We start from the raw sequence: 17,023 nt of genomic DNA, 5'->3' as shown, positions 1-17,023 counted from the left end.
GTGGTCCCTGCTGGGGTTCTGATCCCTTCCAGGCAAAGGAAGGAAAAGGAAAAAATTCACCTCCTTTGGGGTGAATTCAGAGGATTCTGGGCAATGCCCCCATTGATGCAAATGATGCTCAGAGAGAAGGAGTTCCCCTTCTTCCCAAATTAAATCCCATGAAGTTCCAGCTGTGTTTCAAAAAAAGGGAAGTTGGGTTTTTCTACAAAAACCCAGAATGGAGAGATGGATCATAAATCTGAGAGCAGCCATCTCCATCCCTGACAAAACCAACAGGTTGATGTATCAGCTTGGCTATTTCCCCTAAAATTTACAGCTGACAACGTGCCTGAATACAGCAGGGATAATTTAAACCTGGCTCCAACCTGCCTGGCTCTGAGCAAAGGGAGAGGGGAACGCCTTTAGTGCTTTTTTTTTTTTTTTTCTCTTAATTTTAAATTTCATTCCAATTTGGAATAAACACAGTGATTTATGGGAGAGGGAAAGCATGGCTTTATTTTAGGGCAGTGACAGCCAAGTGAAAAAGAGCTGTCATTAAGGATAACACATTCCACAGGGTTTGTTGTATTCCTGAGTGATTTCTCCCAGGAATTGAGACCCAGGTTTGGGTTTGGGATGTGCTGGGTGAGGACCAGCCCTGCCACAGCTCCCAGTGGGCTGTAACAACATCACTGGGGTGTGGGGGTGCTGAATCCCACAGCACAGTGGGGAAATGGGATGGGGAGGGGTGGGATGGTTGGGAACAGCATTTGGGAGGTGTGGATCCTGAGATGGGGCTTTGTGCCCCAAAATCTGCTGTTCTTCTTTACCACAAGCCCCGACCCTAAAATCCTGATCCCCACAACCACCCTAATTCCAGATTTCGTGGGGTGCTGGCTGCTCTGTACCCTACTCACCCCTTGACTCTGAGGTGCTAAATCCAGCTGCATCCCAATTTTTCTGATTTCTGCCCCAAAATGGGTGGCAGATCCTGGCACCACCAGCCCTGGAGCTGCAGCTCCCATCCAGCCCTTTCCCTGGATGCAAATTCCAGTTTGTGCACGTTCCCCTGGAGCTGCCTGTGGTCATTAACCTCCTGCTGCCCTTAATCAAGAGGACTTTGTTAATTAATAGCTAAGGATGTCTCCAGCTGAGCAGCGCAAGGGAGGGATTGGGGTCACCTGGAGGCATCCAAGGATCCTTGATTTAATATATTGGAGCTTCCCAACACTCTGGGGGAGTGCAGCCCCCTGCTCTCCATGACAAAAAATATCCAGCATGGCAAAAAACCCCAAGGAATGCTGACAGGATTCATCCTCAGCACCCCAGGAGATTCCAGAGCTGCAGCTCCCACAGTATTTCAGGAATATCAGAGGAATTGAGGCAATACTGAGCTGCATTTCTTTGCCACTCTGCCAAAAAGGGAAAGAAAAACCTGGCTGAGGAGGCTGAAGTTTTCTGAGGAATGTTTTTTTTTTTTTTCACCCTGCTTCCATTTTATAGACATATAAAAATGTGCATTTTTAACAGTCCCTGTGTGAGCTCTTTGCTGCCTGTCTCAGTGGGGGCACAGGAACAGAAATCACTGATTTTCCTTAATTCAAAGCTAACAGGGTCCAGCAGGGAAAACTCAGTGGATTTTTCCCTTCTCTTTCCCATCCTGATGCCAAACCCTGCCAGGATGAGGAGAATCAGGAACAGGAGGGGACAGAACAGCAGCACTGGTGTCTGGATGGATGATGGGGTGGAGCACTTGGATCACCCATGGGAGATCTCCCAAAACCCATCCAAGAGACTCAGATCCCACCTCAGCCCCCCAAACCTCCTCCCTCTGCTCCTGAGCTCTTTCCACAATTGCAAATGTGAAACCAGGGATCAGGAACACACACAGTGGCTGCTCAGTGAAAAACCCTGGGATCATTCCCATCCACACATCAAAGTATTTGTCTGGAAAACAGAGGTTTTATTAAATAAGCAAACAGCTACAATGATGGACTCAAATATTTGGGAAACTTGGGATTCCCAAGCTGCCATTAGAGTGATGATTTAACCCCAGGGTAAGTACCAAGGCACTGCTTTTTTCTTTTTTTTTCTTTTTTTTTTCTTTTTTTTTTTTTTTTTTTTTTTTTTTTTTTTTTTTTTTGTGAAAGCTGTTTGGAGTGATAACAGATGGGCTTGGAAAAAACAGACAAGAGAATGAGTGAGGATCATCCTGGATCCATCAGGAACACCCCAGCACCAACCTGAGGGGCAGTGGGATGTCATCCAGTCCTTGAGGCTTCATCCCACTGTTCCCACATCCAGGGCTTCCCCAAACCCCCAGAGGCTGCTGGTTCTGGGTACATCCCATTCCTACTGTTCCCTGCACTGATCTTGTGCAAGTTCTGTGTGTCCCTGTCTGTCCATCTGTCCCATCCATCCCATCTGTCCCATCCCACTCCTAATAGAATCCCGGCAGCATTCCAGCAGTATTAATTAAATACTGGGGAAAATGAGCAAGAGGAGCCTCCTCCCACCAGCAGAGAGGCCCTGCAGCCTCCTCAGGCACTGCAGCTTCCATGGCTACAGATCCAGCGTGGGTTTTGGGGAAAAATCCCTGTGGATCAGGGCTGGGAGCAGCCCTGGGCTTGGCCATGGTGCAGGGATGTGGCAGTGCTCCCTAGGGAAGTAACCCCAGGAGATGTGGGGACAATCCAGGTGCTGAATGTCCCATCACACCAAGGAGGTGATGCAGATCAAGGTGGGATGGAGAAAACTCCAGATAATCCATCTGAAATCCCAAAATCCAGCTCCCACTGCAGCATCTGCTCTGACCCTGACATTCCTGCTGCTCAGTTATTGGGATTTTACTTGTACCCATGCCTGGCACAATCTGCTGCCTGGAAACAGCTCCTGGCTTTTCCTGGGAGCTGCCTCCCCACTTTATTTCCCATTTTTTTTATTTCCAAGGAAAGCTATAAATAATTATCTCAGCTTTTGTGGGCACCTGGGAGAGGACTCTCAACTGCCAGCGTGTCAAAACTTTGCAGAAAGCTCCTCCTGAAATGTCCAAACCCAGGGATTCCTCACTGTCCTGGGAGTGACACATAAATGAGGGTGACACTGGGGTTGTGGTGAAGGAGCTCCAAAATTAACTGAAATTGGGTGAAGGTGGTGGCTCAGCCCATCCTTCCCTGCAGAGATTCATTTGTGGGAGCAGAGTCTCCCATGAGATTCCCAGAGTTTCCCAAGGCCCCCCTGGATGCAGGAGGAGGCAGCAGGTCCTCCCCAGGAGCTGTTCCTGGTCCCAAACTTCCACTTTTCTGCAGGATGTACCGTGTGGAACGTGCCCATCAAGGGGAGGGTTAAAAAAAACATTTCAAATTGACCTTTCCCTCTTCCTTCTCCCAGTTTTCCATGCTGGTGGCCCTGTGCATGAGCCCAGTCTCCACACTCAGGTGACTCTGAGTTTGGAGCACTTAGAAGGCATTTGAGACTTCCCAGTTCTCTGAGGTGGGATATTCCAATCCCTCATACGGACACTTCATAAAAAGTCACAACCACCTTGTTCTGGTACCAAAATACTTCAGGATTTACCATGAGGAGCCACACACAGACATAGGACAGAGGAGTGTCACCAATTTGGCCATGGCAGGGGTCACCCATGGCACAGGAGATGCCTTCCTGATATCCTGCACCCTCTGGTGCCTCTGGAAACACCAGGAAAGCCCTTCCTGGGTCAGGCATTGCAGAGGCTGGATGGGAAAGTCCCAAAATGTTTTCTTAGTTTGGCACAAGGATTTTTGCAATGCCACACAAGATCAAAGGTTGTGTCTTCTCCATACTTCGGGAGTCTCCATCCCCTGCAGCAACACCAGTCAAAAATGGGCTGCAGGACACTGCTGGACAATGCCTGACCCACGCCAGGGCCACCACTGGGGTGTCACTGTCACTGTCCCTCCCGCAGGCCGAGTTTACACAACTGTTGTCTCTTTCTCAGTCATGGAGGAGATCTTGGAGAAGCTCCTGTGCACGATGCTGGAGTGCCCTGTCTCCTCACTGAGGGCATTCACCAGCCTGGAAAGGAGGGTCACCTTGAACTTCTTGAAGTCCTGGCCCATGAAGACGTAGAGGACGGGGTTCATGCAGCTGTTGGAGGCCGCCAGAGCCGTGGTGAGCGGGATGAAGATCTCAAACACCGACCAGGGCACGGCGTTGGGCACCGTCTCCAGCAGGTTCAGCAGGTGGTAGGGACTCCAGCAGAGGAAGAAGGTGACGATGATGGTGACAATGATCTTGAAGGGCTTCTTGGACTTGGCCAGGCGGTTGCGGCGCAGGTTGACGACGATGGCGACGTAGCAGAAGGTGATGACGGTGATGGGCAGGATGTAACCAGCCAGGAACCTGGTGATGTTGACCGTGCGGTGCCTGGCCAGCGCCAGCCCTTGGTGGGACCTGTTCCTGGAGAGGGAGAAGTTGCTGAAGCAGATGACGGAGCCGCGGCTCTGCGCCGTGTCCCGGAAAACCAGCGAGGGGCAGCTCATGACGACGCCCAGGCTCCAGATGAGCACGCACACGCCGTAGGCCAGGCTGGGAGAGCGGTGGTTCTGCGCCCACACCGGGAACACCACGGACACGTAGCGGTCGAAGCTGATGGTGGTGAGCAGCAGGACGCTGGTGTACATGTTGAGGATGAGCAGGAAGGAGTTGAGCTTGCACATGACGGTGCCGAAGATCCAGTGGTAGCTCATGGCCGTGTAGGCGATGTTGATGGGCAGGAAGATGTTGAAGAGGAAGTCGGCCACGGCCAGGTTGAGGAACCAGACGGCGTTGACCGATTTCTTCATCTTGAGGGTGATGATGGCGATGACCAGGCCGTTGCCCAGGATGCCCAGCACGCAGGAGATGCTGTAGATGATGACAGACAGGATCCTGGTGATGTCCTTGGGGTCGTGGGTTGGGTCTGCCCACACGCTGCCCGTGTCCTCGTAGCTGTAGTCGGGGTAGTCGCTGTAGTTGTTGAGGCCATCCAGGTAATCAGACAGGTTGGGGAGAGCCATGGTCTGTGTGAGCAACCCAGGGATTTGGGGTCTGCAGCCTGTGGTTTGTCCCTGCTGAGCAAACCCTTGTGTTAATCACAGCCAGGAGAGCAGGGGGGCAATGGGAATTAGGGACAGGGAGAGAAGGGACAAACACACAGGAATGGGGGAGCCCATGAGAACCCCACTAGACCCCAACAAGATGCTCCCACAGCTCCTCCCTGATTCCCACCCCCATCCATGAGACATCAGGACGTGATTCAGTCCCTCAGCTCCACCAGGATGTGGCTGCAGCCTCATCCTGCAGAACAAACGTTGATTACCCGCCTACTTCCAGAGGAAAAACCGGGATAATGCTCATTAACAGCTCATCAACAGCTCTGACCTTCCAATCTGCAACATATTATGGCTCCTCTCTTTTTTTTTTTTTTGTACTGAATTGGACTGAAAACCCCAAGGGAAGTTCCCCTCACACCCCAGTGACACCAGGCACACTCTCACCTCTCTCCTCTCTGTCGGGATGGGGGACAGGTGACAGTTCAGTGTCCCAGGGCACAGCAGCAGCTCCCTCTACACCAGCCTAGGGCAGGAGCTGTAACATTAAATCCAGGATCAAAGAAAGACCACTCACCTCGGGATGCAGGGTTAAGGGAGGAAACCCATTCAGGGTGTGCTAACAATTAACCCTGTGCAGCCTCCCGAGGGGTGGCTGTGCTGGCCTGGGATCCTCCTCACCTCCAGTCTGGGGAAGGCAGGGTCCTGCCATGATCCCAGCATCTTTTGGGATAGCCCAGGACAGAAATCCCATCCTGCACTCTCTGTACAAGAACCCAACATGAGCAGCATCCTCAAAGAACCAATCAATCAACCACAGGTTATTAATAATTAAATAATTAAATAATTTAATGTATAAATGAGGTGCACATTATCTGCATGAACTATTTTATATCCTGGATCCCCAAAGGATTATTTTCCTGATTCAACTGGTGCCCTGGATGTTTAAACATGTTAATTGTGGTAAACCAACAGCACCATTTGCTATTGTCAGATTCTGAGCCTGGATTGAGGAGGTTCAGCCTCTCCCCTGTGGGTCAGGGGGGTTAAAACCAAAATCCCCCAGTGCCTGATGGAGCAGCACAGAGCATCCCACCGGATGTGTCCTCACAGGAGGGACATGGGGACGCCCAAGGACCCTCCCTGTTCCCGAGGAATTTCACCCCAAAGGCCAGCCCTGCTTTGAAATTCCCATGCTGTTTGTGTTGGAGGCTATTGTTTCTCCCTGGGCTTTTCCTGCTGTTCCTTCCTGCCATTGCTGCTGCAGAGTCCCTGGCCAGGGGGTGAAATCCCACCCTGTCACCTCCAACCTTGGCTGAGCTCTGGGGCATGATAAGCAGCCAGAACAAATGAGGTTTGAGTACAAAGCTTGGGAATGAGCTGGAGCTGGGAAGAGTCCTTGTCCCAGGAAAAGCTCCATGGCCAAAGAGGTGATTTAAAGTCAATGATCCGGTGGAAGGAACAGAATCAGCAGAACTGACTCTCCCAGCAATGTTAATGCTGATTAATGAGTCTTTGCTTTATGGAACAAGCATTTCAGGTCATTGCCTTCCCAAAGGCACAGCACCAGAAAGGTGAGGGAGCCCAGAACCCCATGCCCACCCCACTCCATTGCCTCATATCCCATCCCACTTCATTGCTTCCCATCCCACCACACCCCATTGCATCATATCCCATCCCAACCCATCATATCCCATCCCAACCCATCATATCCCATCCCAACCCATCATATTCCATCCCATCATCCAGAGAACCTCAAAGCTCCCTGGATTTGCTCCACAACCATCATTTTCAATGTGCTGTCATCCATGGGGAACCCCCACCCCTCACCACTACAGGGTGACTCTGACACCACATTCAGCCCCTGCTCCAGCAGGACAGGAGAAATTCCCCCTCCCCACTGTCTTAATTTTCATGTTTTTAATGTAAAATGCTCCATTTATTATCCTATTTAATTGCTGGGCCTGATGACTTAAAGCTCATTATTTATCTGAATTCTCTGGAAATTTTGCTCTGCCAGGTTGGGAGGGATCAAACTCTGTTCCCAGTTGGGATGAGGATGGCAGAAAGCAATGGGAACACCAGGACTCTGCTTCCCTTGGGTTTGGCAGAGGATGGGTTTGTTTCCAGGGCTCATGAGGAGCAAACCCAAACTCCACAAGAGCAGCAGGCAGCTGCCAATCCCACCCTGAACATTCCAGATGGGCAGGATGGGCACCAGGAGCCCAAAGCTGCTGGAAAATCATCCAGCAAATTCCCACCTGTCTCTCCAAAATTCTCCCAAAAATGGAGAGTCTACATGAAACCTCCTCATTTCTCACAGCAAAACAACTCCAAAGTCTGGGAGAAAAAAAAAAAAAAAAAAAAAAAAAAAAAAGGAAGCCACATAATACTAAGAGTGTTTCACTGCTACTCTCCGGGCTGAAAATTCCCTGCCCGAGCCAAAACCACTGTTCTCCCTTCAATCTATTCATCTTTGTCCTCCTACCTCAACAAAAAGGAGCAGAGGATTTACCCAAAATAGCCTTTTCTCCGTCACTGCCGCAGCTGTGTTTGTCTTGGTACCCAGGGAAGGCCGGGTGAGATTCCCGACGGGCGCACCGGCAGCATCCCGGCACATACCGGGGGAGGATGAGGTCAGGGATGTTGTTCTTGGGAAGGCAACAGGAAACCGAGAGAACAGCAGAAAATGTTCAAATCCAGCTTTTTCTGGGCGAAAAAACTCTGCCCTGGCCAAGGCAGAGGGGCGGGGAACGGATGTGAGCGGGGAAACGCGGCGGGATGCGGGGACACGGGGACACGGGGAGGGCAGGGGATGCTCGGGCCCCTGGCAGCGGATCCCGGCGGGCAGGGCGGTGCCAGAGCCAGATCCAGGAATTTATAGGGATGGGCAAACTGCCAGCACCGCCTCCTGCCTGCCCGGAGCCCTCCGGCCAGGCTTTTACTGGAGCCACTGGGACAGGTTGAGGAGAACTGATAGAAGCTAATCAAATCAAATCATATCAAATTCAATTAAATCAAACCAGCAGAGCAGCTTTGGAGAACATCAGATCCTGCCTGGGCTGTCAAAGTGCATCACGCTTTGATCCATATCATGAAATGAATCAGGGCTGGGACCTGTCAGGGCTCACTGGGGAAACTGGGGGAGTGCTTGTCCCCCCTAGAAAACGCTTGTCCCCAACGGGACACCCCGGAGGGGACAAATAAATCCCTTGGGAGCAGCCGGGTCCGTGCTCGCTCTCCTCCCCGGCAGCTGCTGTGCCTTTCCCTCTTCGGATCGCTTCCCTCCCCTCCTTCCAGCGGCGGTTCCGGAGCTCCCAGCGCACCCCAAACCCCAACCCGCTTCCTCCGGGCGTGGGAGGCGCGGGCAGCTCCGGCACAGCTTCCCGGGAGAGAGAGGAATTGCCGGCAGATGTTTGGAGCTCAGCTCCGGGAAGGGCTCGGGGTATAAAACGGGATCTCCACGTCCCTCTGGAGCTGCTGGCACCAGACGCCACCGAGCCCTGCCACAGTCCTGGAGGGCAGGGCTGTCCCTGGAGACGTGTGGCAGGTGCTGGTCCCAGTTTTGTGGGGGCTCATAGCTCTGGCTGAGCTTGAGCCACACCCTGCAGGCTGGATCCCGAGCATCCCTGAGAATTCCATGCCCTAGGAAAGGAGGATGCAAACCCCACCCTAAGCTGGCACCCGAGGCCACCCCATCAACCCCTCTGGCACCCATGTATTTCCAGCCCAGGGTCACACAGGAGGGACATCCCTGCAGGGATCCAGCTCCCAGGAATCTCAGGGGGCAAGGCACCAAATGGGAAAGAAACTCTGGGTACCCAGCTCCAATTCCCCTCTGTTTTAGCCAGTGATTGCCATGGCAACAGATGCCACAGGGATGGTGCTACTCAGCATCCCACTCCCCACTGGGATACCCGGGATGAAGCCATTCCTCAGTGTAAATCAACCACCAGCCCATCAAGAGAGAGTTTAGATCTCCAAACGCTGAGCTCCTGGCTGTGATTCCAGCCCTGCCACCATCCCTGACCCCTCTGTCCCCCTCCAGCAGGCTGGGAAGGAGACAGGGATGTGGGATGCCATGGGAGCAGCAGGCTGAGAAGGAGCTCCTGCCAGCGAGGATCCGGGCTGGAAGTTCTCCCAAAATTCCTCCACCAGCTGGAGACCCCCCAGGGAAAAGGGAGGAGGCTCAGCCACAGGAGAAACTGAGGCACAGGGACAGTGGGAAGCTGAATCCCTACCTGCATCCACTCAGACACATCCCAGTTCTCCATCACAGATCCGGGACCCCCCCATCCTGCAGCCTCCAGCATCCCCAGCCTCTCCCTGCATCCTGGCTGAGGCTGCTGTGAACAGCACAGGGGAAAGGGACTAACTGGAAAAAGCAGCCTTAAAAAAGCTGCTGTGCCCAGGGTGGGACAGAAAAACATGAGTCAGTGTTTATCTGGGCAGAGCCGGCTGGGCTGAGCAGGACGGGTCGGGATATGATGGGATGGATCCCACGGATTCTCCTGGCCACAATATGGGGTCACCCCAGAGGAAAAAACACCCCAATCCTGTCAGAAATGGGGTTTAACCTCAAAATTTGGATCATGAAAGGCCCCTCCCAGGGTGAAACTCTGGCAGAGGAACCCAGCCTTCCCTGGCAATAAGTGTTGAAAGAGCCACCCTGTTCGTAAAATCCCTTTTGCTCCATCCGTTCTGCTCTTGGGAAGGTGAGAGGATTAAAGAGGAAAATTTTGCACCTTCACAGGCAAAGGATTCCTTTTAAAAGGGCAGTTTGTACTTCTGAGCTGCTTAAAATGACTTGGCTTCCAATATAATAAAAGTTCTTTCATCTCCTCTGCTCTCCTCTTTTCTAATAATCCAAGGTTTTCTCCTGGCACTTCTCAGGCAATAAAAAGATTAAAAAACTCCCTTTTTCAGAGCATCCTCCCTGCTACACCCCAGCAGTCCAGTGATGCTGTCTCTAACCATGGCCTGGGCTTTGTCAGGGCTCCTTAGGAAAATCACTCTGGATTTGGGGTGCACAAAGGGAAAGAAACCCAAGAAAACATAAATAGGGCTGCAGGAGGGACGTGACCCTGCAGGGGATGTGACAAGGCTGGGGACAGCACAATCAGCCCCCCCTCGAGTGAGGAAGTCACCCCGGATCCATGGGAGCATCCTCCCAGCTGTGCTTTGTGTCCCCAGCTGAATGCTGATCAGCACAGCAAAGAAAAGCCACCCTGTTCTCCCTGTGCCCAGCGAGGGGACACTGCCACACTGTCAGGACATCAACCCCCCCAAATTCACTGCCAGCTCCTCTCCCTTCCGTGCTGTTTTCCCACCCCACAGGCTGCAAAGAGATCCAAAGGAGTTTGGGGTTTTAAGGAAAATTTGGGGGTTTGGGGTGAAGCACAGCAGGGATCCCAGAGGTCCCAAAGCCTCTGCATAACAACAGGGGAGCAAAAAACCTCAGGACCAGCAAAAACTTCCTCCCAAACCCATATTAAAAATAAAAATTAACAAATATATATAAATCCAGAGAGGTGTTTACCTGAACTGGATAAATCCCCAAGGATTTTTCAGCATTTAGAAGTTGGGGTAGACATCTCTGCTTCTCCTACAGCCCCGTTGGGGCTGGCATGGGAACGACCCTGGGCTTGTGGCTTTGGCATCCAGCTGGAGCTGACACGGATATTGCCGAGGTTTCTCATCCCAGGGAGACACACATGGGATGGGAGGATGAGGAAAATAAATGCAGCCCGTGGAATAAACCAGCTGCTGGCCTCAGCAGAGCTGGAAGGGGAAGGGGGAAGCTCTGGGGGAGGATGTTGAATCTGCAGAAGGGGATGTGGCAGTGGTGACATGCCCCGTCCACTCTGGCTCCTGTGCTGCTCACAGTGGTTTGGGAATCTCCTGGGAGCCTTTGGGAAGGATTTGGATGTCCCTCGCTGTTCTCACAGTCAAAAGGTCCCCTCAGGCTCCTCCACCCTCTCTCCCTGTTCCCCAGGCATCCCAAATCCATGCCCTGCTCCTGGGATGTTCCTGGCCTCGCACACACAGGACAAGGGTAGCCCAAAACCATTCCTGGGGTTCAGAGAGGAAGAGAAGCTGCTCATTAGCTCCTGCTCATTCCCAGCTGTTCATCCAGCAGTGCATTCATTCCCAGTGAGGAAATCAGCCTGTCCTAATTTGTACTGGGATCCCCAAGAGAGGGTCACCAGCCAAGGGCCACCCTGACCCCGACCCTGTGTCTGCCAGGAGCTGGAAATTGCCAGTGGCATCCATGGTGCAGTCAGTGTTCTGACACGACCTGAGCCTGGATGGACACAAATCCCTGGACACAAATCCCTGCACACAAATCCCTCCCAGGATAGCCCATCCAGAGGGAGATGCAAAACACCTGGAGCAAAAGCTGCACCACGCTGTGACAGAGCATCAGTTTCCACCAGAGCCCCCACCTGCTCTCCATCATCAAGATCCGAGAGTTTTCCAGCTCTCGGCTTCAGTCACGCACAAGGGACAAACCCCAGTTCTGTCAGAGCTGGAAAACCACCCCAAGTGTGACCAGGGGACAGGGGGTGATGCCAGCAGGGAGTGATGGCAGGTGGGAGGGAGCTCACGGCCACCATGTCCCGTCAGGTGGGGACATTGACCCTGTCCCATGCGGACGAGCTCCCGTGAGAGCCGAAAAAGAGGAATCGGAGGCACTGCCAGCTTTGCACAATTCGGTGTCGCAACATCTCTGAGCTGAATCAGGGCTGGAAAAGTGCTGATGTGCCGGCTTGTGGGGCTGCTACGGGGAAAGGAGAAGCCCCAAAAAGCCCTGAAGTGTGAACTGGGCAGGAATGAGCCAATCCCCCCGTGGAACCGGGCGGGGGGGGGGGTTCGTGACCGGCTCCCTCGTGTCCCTCTCTCCCAGGGGCTCCCGGGATGGGCTGGGAGCTCCGGGATATTCCACATTTTGTGGCAAATCCCCAGCAGGGTGACAGTGGGAAAAGCAGCCCAAAATTATAAAAACCATGAGAAACAGGGAGACGGCTGGGGAGTGGCAGAGGCTGGATCGCTCTGCCACCCCATGCTGTCCCATCTGCTCCCGCAGTGTCACCTCCCAGTGCTCCCAGTATCCCGTAGCAAGTGACTTTCCCCAGTACCTCGTGCGCTGCCAGCGCTGTCCCGCTGCTCAGTGTTGGGCAGGAGGAGCTCGGCGTGCCCTGGGTGCCAGCGGGATCCCATTCCCAGGCGGATCCCGGCGCGGGTTTTAAAGGAGCGGGGAGGGAGCCGCATCCATCACCAAGGTTTTCTTGGCAGCGCGATGCTCGGCGAGCAACAGCTGGGAGAGGGTGTGACTCCGGGAGCTGGGAACGCTGGCCTGGATCGAAACCCAGCGTGAGGAAGCAACAAGCTGCTTCCCAAAGGGGCCTCCTTTCCTGTGCCGCCCCCCGGGCCCGAGCGCCCCGTCCCACGGAGGGATAACGGAGCACAGAGCGCTCGGAAGGGATGCTTCTCCAGCCGGGAGCCCAAGGGGAGGCAGGTGGCTGCCAGCCCCCCTCGCTGTGCTGTCCCCACCCTGGGTCAACCGCTGTCCTCTGCTCCCCCCTGCCGCCCCCAACTCCTTCCAAGACGTTGAGTCACTTCCCTTCAGGCAAATCTGGCTCCCAAACGCCGCTCCTGCTGCTCAGGGGCTGATTTTTCCCCCATGGATTTCATTACCACCAGGATGCTGCAGCTGCTTCCAGCCCGCAGTGGCTCTGTGGTGGCAGCTCTGTCACCCCCAGCGCCTTCAACACCTGCAAGAAAAGACATTTGGGGGCTGGGAGGGGCTGGCAGAGGCTCCAGAGTTCCCCAGGGAGGAGGGATGGAGTTCAGGGGGACAAACAAGAGGTTTTTGGGGGAGCCTCCCCAGTTTGGGAGCACTGAGCAGTGCAGCTCCCACCCACACGGAGCAGGAGGTTTGGATAACCCCAGGCTTGATGTGGCACTGGGAAAATTCCTTCCCTCCCCACGCAGCTCCCAAGCCTCACCCATCCCAGGTCCAGCATCCATTCCAGCGGGAGAAGAGCCAATGCAGGGCTTGGGAGCAAAGGCAGCACAAGGAAACACAAGAAAATTTGGCAGTGATGCCCCCTGACCCTTCTCCAGCCTGGGAAAGGAGCAGGATTTGCCCCACTAGGACACCCCAGCACCAGCTCAAGTAACACTGCCCTGGATTTGCCATTCCAACCCTCTACCCAGCAGAAAGGAAGTTAGTCTACCACAAGAGATTAATTATGGCTAATTAGTTACCCTCAGGAATAAAGACAGGGCAAAAACCATCCTGGATCCAGCCAGCAAGGGAGAAAACTGATGGGATTTCATTTTGTGTGCTTGGAATCAGATGGTGCCACCAAGGGATGCTCAGCCCAGGCAGTTCTGGGTGGCACCAGCTGGGACCTGAGGGCTCCCCAAAACCAACCCAGGGCCTGGTAGGGCTGGGAATACCTGGCCATGGATGCTCCTGCACGGGACATCGAGCAATGACCGAAATCCCGGTGCTCTGAGGGATCCAGAATCAAGACCCGGCACAATCCCAGTATTCCCAGCAAGGCTGAGCACTGCAGCCCCACAGAACCAACCCATCCATGGCATTGCCCCTTTCCCAGACACCTGCCACTGCCCCGTGTCCAGGCAGGATACAGGATCCTGCTCTCACACTGTGCTTAGCAAGATGAAGGGAAAACACGCTGACTTGGGAGATGATTTCCCATCCCGAGCGTTTGTGGGTTGGGGTTTCCCTCCGGGGCACTCAGCAAAAGCAGCGCCTGCGGAAGGACAAGTCCCCGTTCCCAGGGCTGGTGACGGAGCGGGATCCGCACAGGAACAGGATCCGCGCAGGAGCAGGATCCGCGCAGGAACAGGATCCGCGCAGGAGCAGGATCCGCGCAGGAGCGGGACCCGCGCAGGAGCGGGATCCGCGCGGGAACAGGATCCGCGCAGGAACAGGACCCGCGCAGGAGCGGGATCCGCGCGGGAACAGGACCCGCGCAGGAGCGGGATCCGCGCGGGAACAGGATCCGCGCAGGAACAGGACCCGCGCAGGAGCGGGATCCGCGCAGGAGCCGCCGTCGGCAGCAGCAATTCCAGGCGCAGCCTTTGGCAGTTGTCGTGTCCTTGGCAAGCGCCGAGTGCCACCCACACCGAGCAAAGCAATTAGAGCTCTGAATTGATTTGGGCTGATTAAACGCTCTGGAGCAACTCCCCGCCGAGCCGGGATGCGCGGACGGGGTCGGGATGGAGCCGGGATGCGCGAATGGAATCGGGATGTGCGGATGGGACCCGGGAGCTCCGACCCCTCCGGTTTTTGCCCTTCTTCCTTCCCACACAGGCTCTGGGAACCCGCCTGACTCATCCCCAAACAGATGTCGCAGTCAATGGGGAAGAAATTGGAGGAAGTTTTCCCTCTCCCGGGGGCGCTTTCTCTGGCGTCCAGCAGCACTTTTCCTCGCCCTGGGCAGAGCCGTGGGGATAAATGGGAATGGCTGGAAAAGGAGCTAGGCTCAGCTATGAGAACAAGACAGGAAACTCCCACTGCATATCCCAGCTCCAAATCCCGGGTTTTAGAGCTGGGTTGATGCCCATGAATAACTCTGCCCTGCCTTTCCCACACGGAGCTCATCCCTGGCTCCACACCCGCTGTGGTCCCGAGCTCCGGATCCTGTCACTGCCTCCTGATCCAAGTGCAAACTCCCTCCACAAATAAAGAAGCCACAGACAGGATGTTCAAGAGACGTCTCCTCTTCCCTTTTTTCGCTGATTTGATACAACTATGGAAAAAACCCAGTCCCAAACTTGTGCAACTCGAGCTTATAAATAGCCCCAGAAGCACAGCGGGGCTGGGATGGGGTGGGCAAACCCTGCTGTGCTCCTGGGCTGGCACCATATCCTGATACATCCCACCCCTGTGATGGGCAGCTCCACATGGTTCAGCTCTCAAACAGCCTTCCAGAACCTCTGTTTGCCTCCAAACTCCATCATTTCCCCCATTTTTCCATGTGCTTCCCTCAGAGGCTGGATCTAAGTGATGCACGCCCACAGGCCAGGGCACAATTCCGAGTTCTTGGCTCCCAAACTCCACCCTTGGCAAAGGAGGATTGTTGAGAACATTCCCAGGGCACAGCTGGGCCCTGTTCCATGGATTTCCCCATCCATGGCATCACCCACCCCCTCCCATCCCCATCCTGCAGTGACAGCTCCCTCAGGAGTGATGGAAGTGCCACATCCAGAGATTTATCCACAATTTCTAATTCCTGCTGGAGCTGTCAAAGGCCACTGACAGCTCCTGGAGCAGGGATGAGGAACTGCCAGGCACAGACACTTTGTTCTTGCCTTGGAGCCCCTCAGCAGGTGACAGACAGGATGTCACCTGCCCAGGGATTTATGAGCAGGGGTGGCATCAAATCCTGCAAAGGCTTTGGAAAAACTTTAAACTCATCTCATTCCATTGCCTGCCATGGACAGAGACACCTTCCACAGACCAGGCTGCTCCAAGCCCTGTCCAACCTGGCCTTGGAATAAGAAATTCCATGAATAAAATGTCCTACAAATGGCCTGCAGGGCTCCAGGTTTGGATGCTGTGCATCCCACTGGAAAAAGGGAAATGCTGACAGGTTTCAATTCCTTGTGCTGGAGCTGAATTCAGGCTCATCTTTAACCCTGAATTCCTTCAGCATCATCCTAAAATCCTCTGGATGTGCTGGAAGTGAAGATACCAAACATGGATAGAGAGTATTCCTGAAATCTCCCAGCAAAAATCAGTGGGATCTGGCTGATAAAATCCCTCAGGAAACTCCCAATTCTTTAAAGCACCAGCTGGATTTGTCTTAATAACAGACTTAGTAACAACAGGTTCTTTCAAATTCCCAAACATCCATAAGGAAAATCAGCCTTATTTATGATTTTTTAATTAATAACTCCAGTTTTCCTTGCAATCAACATCTGGGAACTCACCAATCCATGGAACAGAGCTTTGTAGGGATGCATATTCTTGAAGTTGACTTTGCTAATGGTCCCATCCTGCCTCTCATCACTGGGATGGGCACAGGGACTGCCCAGCTCTGGGCTGGGAAGCATCTCCTGCCAGCTCTGAGCAATCCATGCCTTTTTTGGGGTTTTTTTGGCTGGGGGGTGGCCTTGGTGCAGGTTCCTGGGATCCAATTTCTCTGGAATTTGTAAAAATAACAGCAAAATATGTTTTATTGCTGAGCCCTTGCCAGGCTGGGATTATTTCTGGAAGGAGGAGTTGCTCAGGGAGGTGTGGGGGTACCTGTGCCCTCACTGGGGTCCCCCACAGCATCTCCTTTGATCCCAATATCCAGAGCTCAGCCCCATGCTGGATACAACCCTTCCCACACAGCAGCCCAGCCCCAAAATCCAGCTGTTATCTAAGAGTTCTTTAAATAGACCCAGAAATGTAGAGATCTATCCAGAGGGTGCTGTTGATGGAAGCCAGATCCAGATTTTACCTTGGAAAGCAAAACCAGCCGAGCCCAAAGGGAGGGGAAACTGCACCATGGATCCACAGGAACATTTGTGTCACATTTTATGGGATTAATGCTCCAGGTTGGATGGAAAGGCTTTTACCTAAGAATTCAATTAATGTTCCTCACAGCTTGATTTAACCTGGGATTGGGGGATCCATAAAACTGCACAACAGGGAGAGGCAGGAGAATTCCTGCCCATGAGGGATTTGGGAAAAGCTGGGATAGGGACAGGATGGGGACAGGCAGCCAGATCCCAGCACTCCCAGAGCATCAGCACAATAAAATCATGGATTTTTAATTACAGGGAGGAATAATAAGCTCAGCTTTGCTCAGGGGTTCAGCTCACCTGTGGGTGGGATCCTGGGATGTGCCAGAGCTGGATCAGGATCCACTCCATGGCCTGGGCTGGCACACAGCACATTCCTCATGACCAGCTGGGGTCACTGGAGTTTATCCAGGAGTGATGGA

The 17,023-nt window shown here is 53.6% G+C and overlaps 1 protein-coding gene across 15 annotated transcripts; it reads right to left on the bottom strand.

Moving 5' to 3' along the window:
* Positions 1-3,913: 3,913 nt before the first annotated feature.
* CMKLR1 (chemerin chemokine-like receptor 1) lies at positions 3,914-16,040 on the bottom strand. Of its 15 annotated transcripts, none has more exons than XM_079322578.1 (4): positions 12,191-13,301; positions 7,567-7,702; positions 5,499-5,589; positions 3,914-5,069 (listed from the first exon to the last, which is right to left on the bottom strand). In XM_079322578.1, exon 4 carries the CDS (start codon positions 5,016-5,018, stop codon positions 3,933-3,935), a length of 1,086 nt encoding a protein of 361 aa, XP_079178704.1. In that variant the 5' UTR covers positions 5,019-5,069; positions 5,499-5,589; positions 7,567-7,702; positions 12,191-13,301; the 3' UTR covers positions 3,914-3,932. The 15 variants fall into 15 exon arrangements, with proteins under 15 accessions (XP_079178704.1, XP_079178694.1, XP_079178702.1 ...); XM_079322568.1 differs by lacking the exon at positions 12,191-13,301 and adding an exon at positions 10,591-12,153; XM_079322576.1 differs by lacking the exon at positions 12,191-13,301 and adding an exon at positions 9,293-10,530 and having other exon boundaries at positions 7,540-7,702.
* Positions 16,041-17,023: the final 983 nt, after the last annotated feature.

This window comes from Erithacus rubecula (genome assembly GCF_903797595.1).
Source record: "Erithacus rubecula genome assembly, chromosome: 19".
Lineage (NCBI taxonomy): Eukaryota > Metazoa > Chordata > Aves > Passeriformes > Muscicapidae > Erithacus > Erithacus rubecula.
Note: the sequence above shows the minus strand (reverse complement) of the source record. Positions and strands in the feature narration are given on the sequence as shown.